Consider the following 21,682-nt stretch of genomic DNA (forward strand, 5'->3'; position numbering starts at 1 on the left):
GCACAACTCGAGGCCGTTCCCTCTGCTCCTGGCACAGTTCCCTGTGAGCAGAGGCCGACCCCAGCTCCCCACCCCTTCCTTCCAGGCAGTTGCAGAGAGCAATGAGCTCTGCCCTGAGCCCCCTTTTTCCAGCCCAAACCCCCCCGGTTCCCTCAGCAGCACCGTGACAGGCTGAGGGCAGCCCGGGGGCTCGGTGCTGCCCCTTCCCCCCCTGCCACGCCGCCAGCGGGGTCGGAGCCCGGCAGCGCCGTTGCCTCCAGCCCTGCGGAGCGGCAGGCAGGGGGCAGCAAAGGGAAGGTTTTTTCACTTTTTTTTTTTTTTTTTTTTGTTCTCAGCCCTTTGCAGTCGGAGCTTTCCAGCCCGATTGTGCTCTGCGCTGGCGGTGTAGCAGCGGCTCCCTTTACCCTCCCCCCATCCCCACCGTTGTGGTGTGTGTGGTGGGGGGGGGGGCACCTCTTTTTTTTTTTGGGTGGGGGGCTGCCCGGGTTGTGAGGGGACAAACGGGTCTCGCCCCCTCCCTGTGCCAACTGGGGGGGGTCTCCCCTTAATGTGTGTGTGGGGGGAGCGGTTGTGGGGGTGTCAGCGGGACCGGGGGTGCCCCGGGGAGGGCAGGGGGCCGGGCCCCCCCCTCAGCTCCCGGCCTGGGACTCTTTCTCTCTCCCGCCCCCCCCCCCGCTCCTAAGCGGGAGTTTCCAGGAAGCGCTGAGGAGAGCCGCATCACCGCGCAGCCCCTCACACAGCGCGCTCCTTCCGCAGAGGCCGTGGCAGCAACGCCAAGTAGTCCCAGCAGGGTGCCAGCCCTCAGCCGCCATCGAGCCCCGTCCCGCTCTCCCTTCGCGGCGTTTTATCACAGAGGGGGAGGCGAGGGACGCGTTTGTCCCCCCCTCACCCCGCGGCTTTGGCCGGGATAAGTCAGGAGGAAGTGTGATGGGGGGGGAGGGGAGGTGAAAAAAACCCGAGCGGCGGAGGGATCCGGAGGCGCGGAGGAGTGAGGCGGCCCGGGGAGCCGTGCGCGAGGGCGGGGGTGAGCGGGAAAACGCGGCGCGGAGCCGGGAACAGCGCCCCCGCCCCCTCCCGCGGGGAAGGGAAGGGAAGGGAGGGGAGGGGGGCACGGGGAGAAGCTGAGGGGAATGGAGGGAGGGGGGGGCGAGCCGCTGAGGGGGGCTCCCGGCCGCCCGCTGCCCGCCGCCCGCCCTGAGGGGCCGGGGAAATGATAGGGGAAGGGGCCGGGGCCGGGCGGTAAAGTTTGGGGAAAAGTTTCCCCGGCCTCGAGGTCGGGGGCCCGGGGTCGCGCCTCAGCCCCGGCGCCTGACAGGACGCAGCCTCCCCTCATGGGCAGGTGAGCGGCCGCGGAGCTTCCACAGCGCCCCGCTGCCCCCCAGCTCTCCGCCCACACGATTTTTTTTTGCCTTTTTTTCCTCCCCTTTTCCCCTTTTTTCCCCCTTTTTTTCCCTGTCCCCTTTCTGAGGACCCACGTTCCTGTCAGCGCACCTGGGCCCTGCGCCCCGCAGCTGTGAGGGGGCGGCTGCACCTCACCCCACAGCTCCAAACCTCACCCCACAGTACCAAACCTCACCCTACAACCCCTCATTTCACCCCCTCATCTCACCCCCACACCGCGGGTGGGCAGCCCCCAGCCCCCCGGCTCACCCCCATGTCCGAGCAGCTCGGGAAGTTCGCCCCCAACACCCCCCCCCTCAGCTTTAAGACCCCACACAGGACCCCCAAATCCCCCCAGGAGAGCACCCAGGCCCCCCCAAATCCTCCCCACAAGGGCTCCCCGACCCCCCCACACCCCGTTAACCCCTCGGCCTGCTCCCCGTCCCGCAGGCCTCCTGTGTCCCCCCCTATTAACCCTGCCGGGAGAGGACAAAAGCTAAACTCTGATCCCGCTCGGCTTCCCCCATCCCATCCCCGGCTACATGAGCTTCACATCCTCCTGCTTAGGGCTGAAAGGAGAGGAGAACAAGAGCTGCTGCTGATTGTAAGGCCTTGCTCGGCTTCTCCCCACCCCCTCCCGGCCCCATCCCCCACTGCAGCTCCCATAGCCTCGTATCCCTCCCATTAACGCTGAAAGGGGAGGACAGGAGCTCTGATGGGTTTTTCTCAGGCTTACTCTGTTTTCTCTCTCTCCCCCCCCCACCCCACCAACCGATACCAGCTCCACAGCCCTGCATAAGTGCAAAGCACGCAGCTGGCTCTGCAAGCACAGCGAGGAAATGCCCCCCTTTCCTCCCAGCTCCACAGCCCTGCCAGGGAAAATAAATAATAATAATACAAAAAAAAACTGATTCCCCTTGTTTTGCTTATTCATTATAAGGGCTCGGTAGCGTTCTTTTTTTAAAACGTGTGATCTCTTGTTTTAGAAGCATCTGTGCTTTAAGAATAAGGTTTTGTCTTCTACCGTCTTGAATGTAGCTCTTCATAATAATCTCTTGAAGTGCTCCATTTTTGTCCTTAAAGTTCTATTTTATTACCTCTCGTGGATGAGTGAAGGTCAGTTTAACCCTTTATATAGGAAAATCAGCAGCCACTTTAGAAAAAGGTTGCCTTTTTCTATACTAATTCGTGGTTATGATAATATTTTATTGAGCGGAGGGTTTTTTTCCAGACCAGTCCTGATGCACGGTGAAAGAAGTGTGTGCTTCAGCACTGATTAAAGTCATGTATGAGTTAATGAGAAGCTTGCAGAGTATGTGAAGCAAGAGAAAATCTTTAACCAGCTCTGCTGTTCCTTCTACATACCACAAACTTGTAAGCTGTAACCAGAAGGTGGATTGGATGTGTGAAATGCTGCAGTAGCAGTCCCTTGTAATTGCATCACAGGTGGATGCTCGCTCAATTAAGGCATTATCTTTTTCAAAATACCTAAAAGTTGTTTGTTTGTTTGTTTGTTCCTCAAATTTTGAGACCTCGTGTTTCAAAGTGTGTTGAAATCCTTGGATGAAGGATGCTGCAAGCCTACAAAGTATTGTGTTCGGGGTTGTTTTTTCGTTTTAAACAATGTCTTTGTTTGTTTTCATGCTAACTGCTTCCTGGATTAATAGATTGATAACACAGAAGAGCCTCTCAGGTGTTGGGGGAACACAGTGGTGATATCAACATCTTAGTTGTGGGCCTTCTAATTTAAGAAATGTATTGTCAGAAGATGTAAGATCAGGGCTGAATCTTGCTTGCATTTAGGTCCAAATGTAAGATACCCTTCCTAAGGAGTCCCCAGTGAACACTGAGGGTAATTAAGTAAAAATAAAACCTTTCACTTCAGCCCTTCCTGTCGCTTTTAACATAGAGAAGAAAGTGCAACACTGTTTTCATTATGTGTTCTGGTATTTCTTAATTTTGTATTGCGTCTTAAATGCTCAAGTGACTTATAATTTCTGTGATTTGGGGGTATTTCTACACCATACTTTTAAAGAAATCATCTCACTGGATCCCAAAAGGAGCTATTGAGCAGTCATTCTCTTTTAAAAAAAAAAAAAAAAAAAAAAAAAGACAACTTCTTACAGCTTTGCCTTTCCTTTTTGTTTTCTTCTGGAATTTTCATTCTTAATTGATGAATTCCCCTTTTCTTAAATTAAGTAAATATTTATCGGTATCAGTTGGATTTTTATTTTAAGCTTTTTTAAGAAGAACAGAACGTTGTCACCGAGACAATCCCTTCACACTGTGCTGAGGAGATGACAAAAAGCGAGTAAAGGAGAGTTGTGCTGGGAATGTCAGTGCCATTTTTGGAAAACAATACTATAGGAAATGGAAAATACGTTTTATGCTGGTGGGAACTTTGTAATGAGGCTAAGAGAGGATTTGATGTCTCAGAAAAGCAATTATTACGAGGGAAAAAGCAGGACTTTATCATCCATTTGTAAGGGTTCTCCGTCTGAATATCCTTTTGGGGAACTGAAATTTGGCTCAAGTCTGTTTATGAACATCTGTTGAATGGAATTTTAAAAAGGCACAGATTATAATCTTAGTTTCTGTTGACTGTTTAAGCAAAATAAAATGCAACTGCCTGTGGGTTTTTGGGTTTTGTTTTTTTTTTTAAATAGTGAGCTGCATGAATCTTCCATAGTCTATAGTACTGACTACCTGGTTGTATATGCCCATTCTGTACGTTTTTCTCTTCTGCATATAAAATACAGCTTCCACCCCTTTCTGTAGCTGTTTAATTCCATTGCTTTCCTACTGAGCTTTCAACTTTTATATTTTTTTGCAACGGGAGACTCCTGGATATCAGTATCTCTGGTGTGATGTTTTTGTTTTGGTTTGTTTTTCACAAAGAATACAGTGGTATATTTGAAGGGAAATTTGGAGAAACGTTGGGTATTCCCAGGGCTGTGACCATTTGCTTAGCTTCACATCCTGCCCACCTGTCCTTAGCTGGGTTTCTGTAAATGCAATCACTTTGTGTCCACTGTCTCTGGATAGTACTACTTCAGCATCTATTTCTGCAGTGTTTGTGACCTCCTGTTATTCAGGGAGGTCTTCACTGTAATTTTCCCTCCTATTATTTTGCCTCTTTTGCAGCCTGATGTTTTTGCTGTTGTTTTATATTCCAAGCAAGGATCCTGTGAATACTTCAGCTCAAAATTTAGGTCATCTTCGATAGAAGAAGGAAGAGGAAACCTAAAAAGTAAAAATAAGATTTCAACGCGCTTTAAAAAGTGACAACTCTTCTCAAAAAAAAATGTACAAACTCATCTGTATTTTGTAGCTGTGTGGCTGAACGGAGGGTGCCTTTTTTGATTTCAGAAGGAAAGCTACGCATCTTCATGTGAGTGTGCTTTCTTTCCCATGTGCTTTCCCGGTCTTTTTCATTTCCACACCTGCTTTGAGCTTTAATCACTCAAATTATTCATAGACTTGCCCTGGAAAAAGAAGAGAGTGACCTCTTCCCATCTGGAGTAGATGGATTTACCATCAATAATTGTAAATGGACTTGGATGACTTAATGGTTTTTATGCTTAAAATTTTTAATTCTGTGATTTCATTGCTTTTTAAGAATTCCGCACGTGGTCTTCTCCGAACTGATAAATCTCTATGGTATAACTTCAACTTATTTCTTGCAAATTATATCTTAACACTGGCCTCACATCCACAAAGTGCTGATGATCCCCCCACAAACTGCTGAGTCGTCAAAGAGCAGGCAGTTTTCACAGGACCAGGCTCGTAAGTTGCACTCTTCTTCTCTTTTTTTTCTTTTTTTCCCTCTTTTTTTTTTTCCTGTAATTATATGCAATATCTTTCATTACAAAGAACCTGGAGACAATTTATGAAATCGGCAGCCACAAAAGCAATGTGGTGCCTGTTGGGGGTTATGTATTCACATTGATTACAATTTAACAGTCCCTCAGCCTGAGGATATCTGAGGGGATGTAGAGCCAACTGCTTTTCAATTCCTGCGCGTTGCTATAAGCAGCAAGCTGGAATTGATAGATATCTGTTGCTATTGCCAGCAACTCTTGTTTTTCTGTTACTTTAGTAGCTTAATTTAAATTATTAAGAAACTTGTGAATCTGTTTTGTTTGTTTCTGCTCTTCCCAGCAGCTCTCTGCAGTTTGATATGTATGAAACGTGCTAAGCTTCAGCTGGCCTGGATGTCTAATAAACACTTTAGTGAATGAGGCTTAGTGCAGTTTCCTCTATTAACTCAAAAGAGATGCGTTTCTTTTCTGGATTGTTTCTCCATTCAGAAGGAAAGAAGACCTGCATGGCCAGAGTTCACCTCATAAATCACCTAGACAAATGGCACTCGGGGCAGAATAAGGTACAAAACGAGAGTCATTGTGATTTAGTCTCAACGAACTTGTGGTATTCTGCTATGGAAATGTTCGTGACATGAGACAAACAGAGAGAGCCACCTGGCACCAAGCACATCTTCACGACGGAGGGAGCACCACGAGAGCGACTTCAGTGGGCTCAGCAATCGTGCAGGGTATTTAGCGAGTTGTCCCATATCTCCTTAATGCTGTCTTTTGCAACAGTGCTGTGCTTTTTTCTCTTTTTTATCCTTTTCCTCTTATTTCTGATGCTCAGAATGCAGTGATTTTTGTACAAGCTGCAGGCAGTCCACACTCGCTCAGTCCCCACAGCAAGGTGTGGTACTTTCTGACACTGATTCTCCGCAGCTGCATGGAAGGGCCACTTCAGAAATCAGCTGCTCTTCACCTTCCCAGGTTTTAGCTGAGCTTAACCTTTGGTGATCAGTAAATGGACATGGTAAGAAAGGCTGTGGCCCAGCCGCTCCTCCTTGAAATTCCTGAGACTTGTCAACCAACCTCTGCGCCCTCACCTGCCTGCATTTCAGCATCCCTCTCATCTTATTGCAGTTTCTTGTCTTTCTATTGGAGGTAGAGACGTGTGAAAACATCTTCAGGGTGATGGATCATGAGTGTGGGTACAGGTGGCAGTATTTTGGGTGCAAATAAGGAAAGAAAACACTTTGTGACTTCTGCAAATGGGTGCTAGGTGCTTTCTTAACACCAGTTCACTTGATCTCCTGCCTAATTTAAAGAATGCATCTTGTCCTTGTTCAATAATTTTCTTCTACTCTTAGTACTTTTATAATATCTTCATTAGTTATTGATCCAAGTTCTGAAATATTTGGGGCTGAGGGGGGGTCCTTTTTGATTCCAAGTGTCTGATAAATCTATTTGTTGGCACCTGCAAACTCTGCTCTTGTTTCTTCCCCTCATTCTGTGTTTATTTAAAGGACCCTTCAAAATCATGTTGGCTCCCCTGGATATGATGGGACTTCTGTTCTACTAGATCAGAGCGTCCTGTCGGGGCTTTGCCATTTCTGAGGAAGCAAAGTCAGGTATCTTTCAGCTCAGTTGTTGCTTCATCTCCTCTGCTCTCCCAGGGGTCTTGCACACGCTTTCAGTTCTGCCTTACGTTTTTGATTTGGTGAGGTTCCCTGCTATTTACATTTCTTCACATATATCCTCTTCATACCATCTGCTACCTTATGTTTTGCTCATCTCTGAAATTTAGCAACTGTACTTCATGCAACAGCGTGCTACCTTATTTTCTTAACGTTTAATAAAAAGATTCAAAAAGAACAAAGCGAATTAGAACTCACCCTTTCCATCTAGACATATTAACCGGTGAGGGAACACTTCAATTAAGACCTTCAAAGCCTCGAGACAAATGAATTTGTAACTGCGATTTTGTACGTTGTTTATCCAAAAGGCACAGTATCCAATCAACTACAGTAGTTTTATTACTGACAGTAAGATAAGATTAAAAAATAAGATTATTATATATTGCTAGCCTCTCTATTAACTTTTTTTCTTTAGAATTCAGCAAGTCTTGGAAATCGTATTTACTTTAGAGTCAGCTGTAGCTGTGCCTTGTTAGGTAAAAGCTACAGTAACTGTTTGTTTTCCTGAACTTAGCTCCTGACCTACCTTTTAAGGCCACGTCTACAAAGGGATGATGCATCAATCTCGTTTGTTTGATCTAATTACAGCTATTTAACTACACTGAGCACAAGTGCATTCACCCCACTTTGTTATGCTGATTTAAGACGTTTTCCACTGTTAATCGGGTGCGCGCCATTCTTCCTTGCATCAATTCACCTCTCAAAATATTCTGGGCAGCTATCCCACAGAGCGCCGGTCTGTTACTCAGCTGCGTGTTCTTTTTCACAGCATGCTGCTAGGGAATTCTCTGAAATTTGGGAATTCTTCAGGTCAAACTGACTATTTACTGTTGCTTTTTTCTTGGCATTGATTTTTGCCTGTGCAACTTCTTTCTCAAAACGTTGAGAGGTTGCATGAAGAAGCAGCTGCTAAATCCATTACAATGCTTATTCCTGCGAGGTGGCACAGGTGGAAGGATCTAGTTGTACAGCTTCGCAGGTCTTTTGCTACTTGAGGAATGGAAGAAATGCAAAAAAAAGCGAAACCACCGTATGTAATCAACCTGTTACTTCTGTACAACGTCTACCTGGAGCAGTTTACTCAACGGTGAGCTCTTCTGGGTGTGACTGGTGGCACGGGGACGTGGTGCAGAGCTGGGATGAGCAGAAGCAGCAGCCGCCTGTTGGGACGAGGCAGAACACAAACCAAAGGCATCCCTTAGCATGCAGAAGCCCGTTGCTGTCTGTGGAAGAGCACCGTTTCTGATCACTTGCAACTGAAAATTAGCCAGTTTTATGTCAGGGATGCTGTCGTGAGATTTTTTTATGCCTATATCTGAAGAAGGTGCTGATCTTCTGTGTCATAAAGCTTGGTAATGCATAAGAAATTACTGAGAGCTTTTCCTAGGTATAGTCCATGAATCAAGTAGGGGTTATAGGGGTTCAAAGAATAAACATGGTCTGTTGAGCCAGGAGAAAGAATTTATGGAGACAGCGAACAGTTTCTTAATGGTTGTACACGGCCTTGCTCATCAGTGCAGGTGATTTACCATTAAATGGATGTAGAATGAGCCTAGGATGGGATTGTGAAACTTGCTCAGAGCAGAATCTTTAGAACCTTGAACTTACCCTGATTTGTACAACACCCGTAAGAGGAGGGGAAAGATACTGAAGGGTGGACAAATGCAAGGAATGGGAAGACACTTTCAGTATTATGGACATCCAGTGAAAAAGTCTCTGCAAAAATAGCTGCTTGAGGAGGAAAAAATGTGCATTAAGACAAGAGATAATGAATCAAATTAATCAAAGAAATGGCATTTGGACTTTATTAGCAGTTACTAAAGGCGCTGTCATGCTGCTGCGTGTTCAGTGTAGCTCAGAGATCTTCAACAGAAGTGTCAAAGTAGTTTGACTTGGCAAAATAACATTAATAAAAGAAGAAACGCTTGGTCTGAAATGCACTCCCTCATCTCTTCTGTAACTGAAAGTTGCAAAAAAGTCCTCCAAGTAACTTGCTGAAATGGTAGCCTGAGGTGGTGGCCCCAAATCATCTATTCTTCCTCTAAAAGTGCACTATTAAATTTGAAATACGCCTTTCTCGCTATTTTTATTACTATAGCAAATACAGGAAGAAAAATAGTGGTCATAGAAAGACATCACGAGGCCCACTGGTCACAGCTCTGCTCCAGGACAAGAGGAAGATGCTTCGACGTGTGGAAAGATGCTGGAAAGATGTGTGGATGTTTTTATATCGTCTCCTTTAAAAATAAAGCAGAACAACGACGAAACCACTGCCCGTGCTAGTGTTTTCATTGTTTAGACATCACTTCTGTTGCTCTGCTAAATCTTACTGTGAATTAAGTCTATGGCCTGTTCTGCTTTCAGTAGGCATGAACATTTGGTTGTCGACCTTCAGTGTAACAAAGTGGAAGATGGCTGTTTTGTCCCCTCTCATGTGAGCTCTCCTTTTTTTTTTTCCCCTTTTCCTTTTTTCTTTTTCCTTTTTTCCCCCCGTTTTTAATGCAATATTTCAACTTGTTCTTAGGTTTAGATTTTCTAAGCCTCCCAGCCTTCTTGTTGCTCTCTTTGTGCTCTTCCCAGCTGGTTTATATCTGTTTTTATTTTTAATGTGGTGCCTGAAATTGGATACAATATTCCAGCTGAGATTTCACCAGGACTGAGTTGAACAAGATAATTGTCACGGGTGTCCTACGTAAAACAACCTTATTAAATATTTCTGTGATGTATTATCTTTATTGTGTTGACTCAAATTCAGTTTGTGATCCATTATAACCACTGGCTTTTTTAGTGCAGTTCTGCTGCCCAGCCAGTTTTCCCCCTTACTGTGCACGTTCATGTCTTGATCTGTGGCTACAGAAAATGACTGAAAATGTCATGCCTGAAGACAAGGGGGAGAAAAAGATCTTAGGAGGGTTTCCAAATGCACCATTGGTGTGAACTCCAAGTGGGCCAGCCTGCAAATGGAAGAGGAATTGTCAGTTAATGTTCTTTTTCAACAACGGATGGGATTTATGTTTTATTACTCAAAAAGTTCATAGAAGTCCTAATGTGAGCCAGAATAGGAATGTTTGCTTGCAAATAGGAAGGAAAATAGTTACACTACGTGAATCTTGGGTTATAATTCTTGCGAAGTTTTTCGCTGTCCTGTCACTCACAAGATGAGCAGAACAATTTTATTAATGTCCCTTTTAAAAAATAATAATTGTGGCTGTGGAGTTGAGATAAACCGAAGTTAAAATTGAGCGGCTTCGTAGAAAGAAGAAATCAACAACCAGAAGAGCTGTGCAATTCCGCTTTTGTCCAAAACTTTTAAGGATGTAAAGATGCAATCTGTGTATGCGAGGTGTCCTCTTGGTCTTTCACGCATCTATCTGGTGAGAACATTGCCCAAACCAACCAACCACCAAAAATTCAGGATCCATTTCTGCCCTGTGCCCCCTTGTGTATTATTGTTTAAAGAAGCATGAAGAGGTGACAGACAAGGCTTTGACAGCATGGAGCAAGGTGTGCTTGAAGTCCTGAACGTCTGTGGAGAATGGAAGACCCCGAGAAGAGCAGCCAAGGTTTGTTTGCTAAAGAGAAGTATGGCTAAAGCAGGTATGTTTTTTTCTGGAGAGGTTAAGAGACCTTATACTGAATGAAGTAGGTGATGCATGTTCCAGGCTACGTTCTTTGTGGTGGAAATGAAAAGCCATTAGCAAAAACTAGAAATAGGGTGGAAGACTTTCATGGTCTTCTGGCAGCTTCTGGGTCTTCTTTTTGGAAAGCTCTACCCTAAGAAAAGATTGTTCTTTCATTTATAATTGTTCAGAGTTACATTGCTATGGTGAGTTTGTGTCTGTGTGTGTGTGAGTGGAGGTTTGGCTGCAGCCAGGGTCACTGCTGAGTCCTCCAAGTGCTGTCTGACAGAACTTGCTGAGCCTGAGCGTATCCCAGCGCCAGGTCAGCCTACATATTATTCACTCTGTATTTCATGCTTCTTTACGCTCTCGTGACCCGGATGAATTTAACAGGGAACTGAGCAGTGTGTTCAGTTTTCCTATGGGTGCATCTTACACTTCTGCCCATCTTAGCCCAGTTCCTGCACTGTTAGGCAGTCTGTAATTACAAATCAAATCAGAAAACCTGCCTTCTCAAATCCTGTCTCATTTAATGATTTTTTTTTTTCAGATTTTCTTTTTATCCTTGTTTTTTGATGTTTGCTTACATATTTATGGCATACAATTTGTGTGCTGCAGTAAATACAGAATTACTAATTGTAATGGAATTTCATTATGTTTTTCACTATGGTATCTGAATGCTTTTTAACCACTATAAATGTATCTTCGTGATATTGCACAGAGGTTTTCCTCTCATTTCATTGCTGCAAAGCAGGGAAATTTATGGCAAAGCTATCAAAATTCTTCACTGTATCTTTATATTCCACGGTGACAATAAACAACTTTTCAACGTGTTCCAGTAAACTAATTATAAATATCTTCATTAGTCATCCACCAGGTTGCAGATGAGCGTTCCAAGCACACTGCTGGTATTGTTTTTCCCCGGTGGTTGGACTTCCACGATGTGGGACTCGAGGAGCCTCCCTTGGTCACCAAGCCTTATGCCAGGTGTCTACAGGTAATCAGATCTCATTTTGTCCATCAGGACGACAAACTCCAGCATAAAACTGGTTAGTGCTTTCAGCCCAGTAGCCCCACTAGAAGGGCTTTTATAAATCTAATTTTTCTACTGAGACCTCCTACTCTAACTTCATCAGTAATCAGGCCTCCTTGTGTATTTGGTGCTAACGAAACCCTTTAGTTTAAGTTCCTGTATTCATACCATAAGCTATGTATACAAACTAATCCTATTCTATTTCAGCCTTTCTTTTGTTGGGGCTTTGCTGAACTAAAACTTCAATCTTTCCTCATGATAGATTCTTTGTGCTTATAACCATCTCAGTAAGCCTTTTCTATGACTGTTCCAATTTTCACATATCTGCCAATATAAGCTGGATGCAGAATTCTGCAAGAGTCACTGCAATAACATCTGGATGTGCCTTACCTGACCATTAGATCGCATTGGTTCTTCTTCATTTTTGTGATGTGTGGTCATTCTGTGCCTAAATAATGCTTTTAAGTCTTTATCCTTCTCTATTAACTGTGATGATTTCCCAAATTCCCAATTACAGGAATTTTGGCTAGTAGTCCCTCAGCTTTGTGCTTTGCATTAATCTTATTGCTGCATTCCACTTTGCTAGTCCTGTCCTCAGAATTCCTGTGCTGTTCCAGAACCTCATCTGGTTCTTCATTTACCGTGTTCCAGTCTTCTTTCCTGATGCTTTCTAATTTTGTCAGGAGCGAACTGTATTAATGCTCCTCTTGCCATTGCTCGTGTGAAGGTCACTTAGCAGGAATAACACGGGTCCTGAGACCAGTGCTGGAGGAGCTTCTCATGCACTCACTCTCTAGGCTGAAAGTTTGCATTTCAACACAATTCAGCATGTTTTCTTTAACCACTTGTTATCTGCAAAACTTTTCTTTCACTAATCTTCATCTTTTCCAGTTTAACTGGTAGTTCTGCATGTGGCATCGGATCAAATGTTCTGCTGAAGCAGGTGGACTGTGTTTTCCTTTACAAAGAAAGCTGTTTTCTTATTGAAGAAAGACATCAGATTTGTCTGGCATGATTGCCTTTGTTAAACCTATATTGCGTGTTATCCATTTGTTTTCCTGTTTTCCTCCACATCATTTCAGGTGAGAAATAAGTTTTACATCTCTCACTGAGGTCAGGCTAATTAGTCTATAGCTGTCTGGACACGACTTTCGAAGTCTTTGGTTTGCTGTTGTTTTTTTGTCTCCCCATAGTAGCATGACAAATCCAGATTATTTTTGTACCAGTAGAGGTGATGGAAAATAAATCAATCATTTGCATCAAAACTCAACTCCTTCACTTTTTTTTTTTTTAAAAGATGCTATGGCATGGCTATTAATACAAGGGGAACAGCATTAATTTTGAAGTATTGCAAAGTCCTTTTAAAAAATAATAACGAGAAGTTTCTCAACTAATGAAAGCTCAATCCAGAACCCTATTATCACGTGTAACTGTTGATAACTGCCAGTGGATCATTATAACCCCTGGAAAGTTTGATCACTTATGTCTGGAAATTACGTTCCTTGTGCTGCTTCAGCATTACTTACTGCTATCATTCCTTTGTTTAAATAGAAATTAATGTGTGCTGGCTACTCTACATGTATGTATAAAGCAATCCTTAAGAAAATACAGAATAAGAATAGACAAAGTCAGTAAAACATTACAATAGGAAGGTGGTGGATCTGGAGGAAGACGTGGGGAAAACTGCAGTGCTCTCAGTGATTACAGTAATCCATGGCACTGGAAAACCTAGGTCACTAACTATGTTTCCTTAAAAGTAGGAGAAAATACTTTAAATACTTTGTTTCATAATGTATGTAGTTACACTCCTTACCAATACATATCATGGGTATGAATCTTTTTAAGCACATTTCATTTAGGTATCTAATTATGAGGGTAGGAATGTAAGCAACAACCCATGGACGTGGTTTTTTTTGGTTTTTTGTTTTTTCTCTTTCTGGGTATGCTCAATATTTTTACAAATGTTATAAACATTTTAAAATTATGTCTTCTTTATGTTTCTCCAGAACGTCTGGAGCTCAGGATTCAGTTTTACAGAGAACGAACAGTTCTGACCGGTGCCTTTGTTTTACTGAAGGTGAGTATGATAGTATCAGTCTTTATGAAGAAGTAATATTGCTAAGGTTTGATTGTGGGCCTCTTTAAAGTCATAGATAACAGCAAGATAAAAATGACCTTGTTTCTCTGCTCCAGTAATGAATTCCAGAAGTTCCAGTGAAGCTGGTCTAAATGCCCCTACATTTTTGGTTTTTAATGCAAGTAAATTTTTACTGAGCTGCATACTTGGGAAGGTAAGAATCTTACTTTTAGGCCATGTACATTTGAGCAAGATTACAGAATGGAGGCCTTAAAAGCAGAAAATCAGTCACATCCCTGCATGCAGACTGCAAGCTCCCCATGTGGGTTAGATTACAGAATTAAGATTTTGAAATACACATTTATGGATGACTGTTGAAAGGTAGATGAGTAGAATTTCTGTCTGGCCCTTTCACGATCAAATGTTTCAAAGCTGGTCAACACCTTGTTTATTTGCAATATTGCATTTTTGTTGTTGTTGTTGTTTTATTACATTTTGTGAGAGTTATTTGTGCCTTCCTTTGTATGTCTGAAATGAAGGGACATTACTAAGTGTTCTCCCCATAGCATGAATATTTGTTCTATCGCTGTATTAAGTATTGTGTGTGCGCCTATATGATCCCAACAAAAAGCTCTTAAAATCAATTTTAGAAAGAGATTTTCAAAGCACATCATATGATTGAGTCACAGTGCTGGATGAACTAAGCTATTGTAGAATCTCATATAAAATGCTTAGAATTAATTTGCCAAATAGGGGTATTTTACAAATAAGCATGGATTCAGCCAACTTCCCCCAGCGATTTTATTTCAGTGTGACCTGAGTTCCCAATACGGATGAGCTGGTGTCTTTTAGAAATCAAAAATCTTTAGCCCTTCTCCAAAGAAGATTTTCTTTGTGTTCTCAGATGCACAGATACTCATTTTCTTGAGCTAGGAGCTGGTATGAGTCTTATGGGCGGATCCTGCAAAGTGCTGAGTACATGGTTAACTTTAAGGGAGTATATGCTTAAAATCACTGGGGCTGCCGATGTTTAAAATTACGCATATACTTAAGTACTCCGATGGCCCGAGGCCAGTGGCTTTTGCATCTTCTAGGACAGAGCCCTAAGGAGCCTACAGTGAATAGCTGCAGCTGAATTTTCTTTCCCCATTTTAAATACGAGGCTTAAAGCAGATATTCTGACAGATGTTTAATTAAAATAGTAATTTCAAATGTGAGGAATGCAATATGTGAAGTTGATATGCCTGGTTTCTTTCCGTCTCTCCTGGCATCCAGGCTCACTCCTCTACAGCGTTAGTGCAGGGCTTGCAGTTTTCAGCAGTGCTCCGTTCCCGTGCCGTCCTCCTCCAGCTTTTCCATCTGCTTCATTCTGTTTGGAAAATGGCAATGTAGAATGTGTTTGGTGTAACCTTAATCCTGACCAGCATCTGGGCTCCGTTTAAAAAAAAAAAAAAAAAGCATCTACTGCAGGCAAGGTTTCTGTATATGCTTCCCTGCTTCACTAAAACAAAGTTGGGGAGGGGGGGAAACAACAGCCAAAAATAACAATAGGAAATAATATTTGTTTTAATGGACATTTTTATTAATACGTAGGTTTTAATATATTTTCCTGCCTACGTGGGCAAACTGCGATGCTTGTACTTTTCACCTCGTCTCTCCCGGTGTTTCACGTCAGAGGTAAAACGGATTCGCACCATGTCAGTAAGCGAAAGGAGAGGGGGGCACCTTTACACCTTTACATCTTTTACCAACCACCCTGTTAATTAGCCACGAAATATGTAAAAGTGAATGCCACCATAAAAAAAAATAATAATAATAATAAAAAAAATAACGAAGTGAAATTCCTGCGTGATGCCTTCTGACATTTCCCTATTAAACTTTTACAGGCCTTTTAGAGGTCCCCGGTGGAGAGGCGATTTTATTCGATATTCCAGAAGAAAGTAACGGGGATGAAAATCGTGGCCAGCGGGGGAAGCCCCCCGGCCCCTGCAGGTTACTCAGGTCGGTGGGATGGGGACGGGCTGGGGATGGGCTGGGGACAAATGGGGACAGGGACAGCGTGGGGCGCCACTGGTCCCGGCAGTGCCGGGCACCGGGCTCCTCTGGAAATCCGGCGCTAGATGTCTCCAGCACCTGGAGATCGCGCACATCCCTCTGTCAGCGCGGAGCATCCTTGGGTTTGTCCACAAGGCAAAGCAGCCGCTTCGGAGCGAGTCCCGATCGCTGCGGGGCTCCCCTCGCTACGAGGAGAGCGGCGCTGCTCCTTGGGGTGCCCCCTTTTCGGGTTTTCTTTCCTATTTATTTATTCCTTTTTTCTCTTTTTGCTTTTTCCAGCCCAGAAGTCGGTGGTACAGTGCCGCATCTGCCCAGCACGCACTTCAGGGTTGTTGAACTTCACTCCCCGAGCAGCCACAGAGGTCGCTTCTGAGCAGCACGAAACGTGGTGGATTTTTTTTTATTTTTTTTTCCTCCCCACCAAGGCTCTCGGTCCCTCATGGCCGGAGTGGCAAAGCACGTTTAAATCCTTAACTCGGATTTCCCACGTGGTGTCTCGTTGAGCTGCTGTCACAGGCACGCCGCTCGCTCATTTACACGTGGCGAATTCACTTATTTCCTGCTGGCGCGGAGAGCGCAGGAGGTGATTAACACTCTTAATGAAACGGTATTTCCAGACACCACAGAAAAAAAAAGAAAAAAAAAAAAAAAAGAGAGAAAAACCCACGACTTGTGGGAAAAGCCAGCTCTCATCAGCAGCAGGCTCTTGGTCTTTGAGTCCACCACCGAGTGGACAAATACAGGGTACAAAAATACAAAATGCAAAGGCGACTGAAGTTGGGCTCCTCCTTTCAGGGGTGTTAATTCAGGAGTTAATTCAGCCCCGTTGGGCGCATTTGGGGTGCGGGTACATGCAAACAGCACGCCTGGTTTGGGGGTGAGGGGTCAGCAGTGTGTGCTGGGAGGGAAACCCCACTTGTTTGTGTGAATGCAGCATATATTGGACGTGTGTAAGCATTACATTGAGGGGGGGGATTTTTATTTTTTTTATCTTTTCACCCCAGAGACCTTGGACATAACGCGTGGTGTTTCGGCACTGAGAAAGGAGAAAGGGAATGGGGGGGGCAGGGAGGGGAGTGCCCAAAGTTGCATCTGGCCTTCAGACCCCACTGTAATTCCTGGTGGAAGGTGTCCCTTACCTTTAATTATTCAGTTTAGCCAGACCTACAGTGCACCTCGTGTCACTTTCAGGCCTTTTTCCTGGTGTCTCTAGGAGGCACCCTTCATCGAGCAAGGGGATAAAATCTTGGCAAAAAGAGCACCAAAGGATGTGAACCCCTAGGAAAATTCCACTTCCTGTATACTAATGCTTGTCCTTGGGTCTCTCACTCGTTCCCATGCATTTAACAAGGGATTTGTGCCTGAGGCTACGACACCAACTTTCTAAATAAACGCAGCGCTGCAGAGAATAACCCAGCTCGCTGCTTTTTCCCCTTGTGCGCTGAGCAGCTCAGCACGACCTACGTCTCCTCTCCTCCTCCTCCTCCCCTCCATTTTATTTCTCCTCTTTCTTTTTCAGCAGACTCAACTCTCTCTCCTGCTCAACTTGCTGTGAACAAAAGGCTCCGTTCCAGATCCAGCCCGCAGTTGCCGTGAGAAACTTCTCTGCGAGCGCTGGCTGTCGCGCTGCCTCCCTCGCCTGCTCGCTGCCTCCCTGCCTCGGTAAAATGGCAGTGCAAGAGCTTCATGAAAAGGGTGAAAACCCTCCTTTCTCGGCCCCTGGCTCTCCAGCAGCACTCCCCCTGCCCTATTCGTGACTCCTGAACTCCAACTTGGCTAAAAATACACTTTCAGAGGGCAGAATTGCACGGGAGTGATTTTTTTTTTTTTCTCTCTCTCTTTTTTTTTTTTTTTTTCACTCCACTGAAAAGAGCAGCAGAGGGTGGGAGAAACACAGAGGGACAGACTTGCTCGGAGTCGGCAGCTTTCTGCGTGCTGGCGAACTCTCTGCTGGTTTCGCCTCCCTGCACGCTGCTGCCAGTTCCCAAGTACTTAAACAGAATAATAGTTTTGCTTCAGTGGGAAAATCCAGGCCCAGAGTTGAGGTCTGTCTCTTTTCGCAGCTTTGAAAGCCTTTTTAACTCTTCCAAGTGGGGTTTGCAGCCTGATGGGGCCGCTCTGCAAGCCCACCGGCCAGGTCCCAAATCTGGTGGGATTCAGGAGAAATGAGACGGTTGGCTCCTGATCCAGTGCAGGGGTTTTTACGAACTCCGCTCCGCGTTTTGTTTTATTTTTTGCCTTTTTTTTTTTTTTTTAAGTAGATTTACTCTTCCTTCTCCGAGAGAGCGCTCAGCACCAGAGAGCTGATGTCTGAGGGCGGCAGTGGAGCACGGTGTGCACAGCCACCTCTAGAAAATCAATGCCGTGGCACCTTAAACTTGTTTCCCTCCTCGCAGGGACCGTGTTCAGAACAGCAGTGAATTCTCCCTGGGAAATTCTGACATCCCACTTCCACTCTTTTCGTTTTTAATGCCGGGGGCGAGCTGCTCTCCCCTCTCCCCCCCCCCCCCCCCCCACCGCCCACGTGTGCACCCAAACTCGCTCCGGCTCCGCAGCCTGGAGCCGCGAGCAGGATGCGCTGCGGGCTCCGCGCCGCTTCCCTTCCGCTCCGAATCCGCTTCGCTTTTTCCTCCTCCTAGCGAGGGCTGCAAAAATCGTGCGTTTTCCCCCAGCCAGCCCCGCTCCGCTTTCCTCCCTCCCTCCCTCCTTCCCTCCATGCGCATCCAAAGTTTTGCAGTTTTGCAGCGCTCCCGTCGGATGCTAGCGGCCGGCTCCGGCGGCGCGGCGGGGGCAGGGGCTCGCTCCCTTCCCCTCCCTTCCCTCCGTGCCCTTTTTGGTGCCAGCTCGGTGGGAAAGCTGCAAATCCAGCCTGCGATCCGCTCCTGCCTTTGAGCTGTGCTGCTGCGAGCTGGCGGAGTTACCTTCTGCTGAAAACTCCACTTTGCAGCGTGCCCCTGTGCCATTGTGTCAGCCCTGGAGAGGGAGATTATACGCTATCTTGACATATTTTTAAGAGGATAAATAAGCATTGTCTCGCACAATGCCCCAGCACATTAGCCACTCACGGCAAACAAATAATTCCAATAACGTTAATCTTAGTGGTTATGAAGCTGCGACGAGAGTGCTTAACCTAGATATGATAGTGGCTAAAAGCCTGGAGAGAATGGGCTGGACAAATGCAAACATATTTGCAGGAAATGTAATTTTCTTTAGCAAAACTACTCTCAGATAAGCCAAGGGACCGTCGATAACCTTTCCTCGTTCCATTCCATATTTTGCGGCGTGCTCCGTGAATTATAATAGATGGGTCTCTTGTTCTTGGGTCCAGTCTGCATATCTCAGCACACTGTGCCTTTCAGGAAAATGGAAGAGCATCCTTCTTCACCCAACTACCTTAATTGCTCCTCAGCGCGTTTCATTCGAGCGTGGCCGAGCTACCCGATACTTTATTAGAGAAACTCTGCCCAATTCCCGAAGTGCTGATCCAGTCCATGTTTGTAGCAAGTTGAAAGGCTGGGGATAATGATAACTTGTGTGTGTGCGAGCGTGAGGGAGCGCGGCTGACTTTAGTCCGGTTTCCATGTCAACGATTCAGTCCATATTTGCCATCACACAGTTGGCAGAGCCTTTTTTTTTATTTTTTATTTTTTTTTTCTCATGGGGGAGACGCTACTCCTGTTTCTAGTACTCTATAATCTACACCAGGTTTCCTTCGCCGCCTTAGCGCTGGGTTAAATGGCACGGCCACCTCCATGGAGGAGACTCCGCTGGGCTCAGGAGGAGCCAGCCTAGCGGTGGCGGCCTGCGCTGCCAGGGGAGAGCGCCGAGCTGGCTCCCCAGCCCATCTGAGCAGCTCGGGGCCGAGCCTGCCGTGGAGGAAAGCGTGCTCAGCACTTCAGGAGATGGCGAAGAGACGACCGACGGCCGCACACGGCTCAGCCGAGAGCGCTGGGGCTGGGAAGAGCATCGACGTGTCGCAAAGTCTCGTCCCGTCGTGCAGAGCTGGGTAGTTTTGCCACGGGATGGCACGAGCGGCGGGAGGATTTTCAGCTCTTAGGTGGAAATGTTGTTAAGAACTGTTCCGTCATCTGCCTTCCAAACCCCATGGCTGGAATTTCATTGAACGCCTCAGTTATTTAGTGAAGTGCCAGGGCCTCATTGATGAGGCATATTCCAAAATCTGCTTCAGCTTTCACAAACATTTGGTAAAGTGAGTGTCTCCTTACTGTGTGGGTGGCTGGGGAATCCAGCCTGCTTTTCACATTACAGTCAACACCAGGTTTCATAGTCTGCCCTAGCGCTCTTTGAAGAAGATTCCAAAAGCCTGAGACACGTGGGGTACCTCGGAGCGTGGAGTCTTTGGGTGCCCCTGGGCTGAAACTGCAGCTCCTGATCTGCAGCCAGTGAACTCGTGGTGGGGCTCAGTTGGACAGCAATGCTTCACCTCCTGAAGCAGACTCTAGCTTTGGAGTTGAGAAGATTGTTGCTTGAGACTGATCTGGAGCTAAATGGCAGAATTGCTTCCAGTTGGGTTTTTCTTGTAGTAAACAAAACATCTAAACAAGAGTATTTTGGTGCTGTGGACCGCTAGAGCCCACCATGGGCATTAATAAAGCCACAGGGGCTCACTTGAGGGAGTCTGGCCTGACGTGCTGAAGGAGTTTTTCCTTCTGCTTTTCTGCTTTTTCTAGAATGTCGGGTTTGATCAAGTAACAGAGGCTCCTCCAAAGACAGCACGTAGATCAACTTTCCGTTCTAGCATTTTCCCCAGTTTTCAAACTCTTCTGACGAAGAGTACCTCGGCAGTTCTGCTGCATGGTCCCGGTAAAGCCACAAGACCTCACCTGGGAGATTCTAGCACTGAGCTGAGGCTCCAAACTTCATGAAGGCCTTTGAAGGCGTTTCGTATCACAACACAGATGCCATCATTTATGACCCTTTGCTTTCTAATAGTTTATTTACTGCTGTGGAGGAAGACTGACTGACCAGTTTACTGTTAGGGAATCTGCTCCACGCTGCACAGTCAACTGTAAAGACTGTAAAGTGGCAAAAGGCTTTGTCCAGGATCCTGCAGGGCACTTTATTGCTCCAGAATACATTTAAAATTTTGCTATTTATTGCCCCATCCAGACTCCCCTCCCACTTTCAGCTTTGGAAGAAACCCTTTTGTTCTGCCACCTGCATTCTGGATAATAAATATTTTATACGATAACTTTTACAGTGAGGGTGAGGGTTGAGTTGACAGCAGTAGACACCGAAATCTTCACTTCGTCCCTAACAGGCCTGGAGCACTGGCACTGATTCCATCCTTCTGTGCCTTGGCTTGCCTCTTGCTCCAGACCCAGGTTCCCCCCCTGTCCTCAGTGGTGTTAAAATGGGATTTCTTGTGGTGCGGCCTGCTGATTGTTAGGCTTAGGCCAAGCTTCAGGCCTTCATCACTGTAACTCTGGTAATCGAGGTTGCTTCTGCCCCAGTTTTTGTTTCAAGGTGGTCTAAAATGGAAGCCTGCATCTCAGAAGCTTCCTTTGACTCCTTACCCGTTGTTTTCTGGTGTTTTCTCTCTGTGAAGTTGTGTTGACTTCTACCTGGCTTTGCCAAATACTTCCCTATGCCGGAGGAGACACCTTCCTGCCCAGCTGTCCTGATCCAGTACCCAGACGGAGAGCTGAACTATATGACTGCTATTTTTATTGGGCAACCATTTCCTAATTTCTGTCAGCTTGTGTTTTATAACCTGAATAACTCATATTTTTGTTTCTTTCCCACAGATCTGTACAATCTGAAGTAAAAATTGCAACCACAGGACCCACTGGAACAGGCCAGGCCAGGGGACATGGCTCTAGGACCAAGCTCTGGGTACATTTCTTTCCTCCCTCCTCCCACTGTGAGAAAGGCTGTGGGGATGGAGGAGGTAGGAAACTGGGCCTGAAGTGGTTGCAGAAGAACGTGGCCTAGTTTGGTTCACCCGTGGACATTTGGGGAGCTCCAGCACCTCGTTATCCTTTGAGACGGCGGGA

The 21,682-nt window shown here is 45.7% G+C and overlaps 1 protein-coding gene across 8 annotated transcripts; it reads left to right on the top strand.

Moving 5' to 3' along the window:
- Positions 1-157: 157 nt before the first annotated feature.
- On the top strand, positions 158-18,173 carry LOC119713605 (uncharacterized). Of its 8 annotated transcripts, none has more exons than XR_011804774.1 (8): positions 5,602-6,347; positions 6,710-10,443; positions 11,367-11,497; positions 13,540-13,610; positions 15,204-15,311; positions 15,497-15,611; positions 15,945-16,248; positions 17,185-18,173. XR_011804774.1 is itself a non-coding variant. In XM_072027363.1 (7 exons), exons 1-6 carry the CDS (start codon positions 10,375-10,377, stop codon positions 16,036-16,038), a joined length of 588 nt encoding a protein of 195 aa, XP_071883464.1. In that variant the 5' UTR covers positions 5,600-10,374; the 3' UTR covers positions 16,039-16,050; positions 17,188-18,173. The 8 variants fall into 8 exon arrangements, 2 of the variants coding, with proteins under 2 accessions (XP_071883464.1, XP_071883463.1); XR_011804777.1 differs by having other exon boundaries at positions 5,608-6,347; positions 6,710-6,814; XR_011804778.1 differs by lacking the exons at positions 5,602-6,347; positions 6,710-10,443 and adding an exon at positions 158-1,024.
- The last annotated feature ends 3,509 nt before the right edge of the window (positions 18,174-21,682 follow it).

Source organism: Anas platyrhynchos, chromosome 24, assembly GCF_047663525.1.
Source record: "Anas platyrhynchos isolate ZD024472 breed Pekin duck chromosome 24, IASCAAS_PekinDuck_T2T, whole genome shotgun sequence".
Classification (NCBI taxonomy): Eukaryota; Metazoa; Chordata; class Aves; order Anseriformes; family Anatidae; genus Anas; species Anas platyrhynchos.

Bases quoted from the DNA above. Each gene is read 5' to 3' on its own strand.
- LOC119713605 (XM_072027363.1), top strand. From the start codon at position 10,375: ATGGAGCAAGGTGTGCTTGAAGTCCTGAACGTCTGTGGAGAATGGAAG. The intron at 11,498-13,539 runs GTAATCAGATCT...ATGTTTCTCCAG, and splicing joins CTTATGCCAGGTGTCTACAG to AACGTCTGGAGCTCAGGATT. The intron at 15,612-15,944 runs GTCGGTGGGATG...TGCTTTTTCCAG, and splicing joins GGCCCCTGCAGGTTACTCAG to CCCAGAAGTCGGTGGTACAG.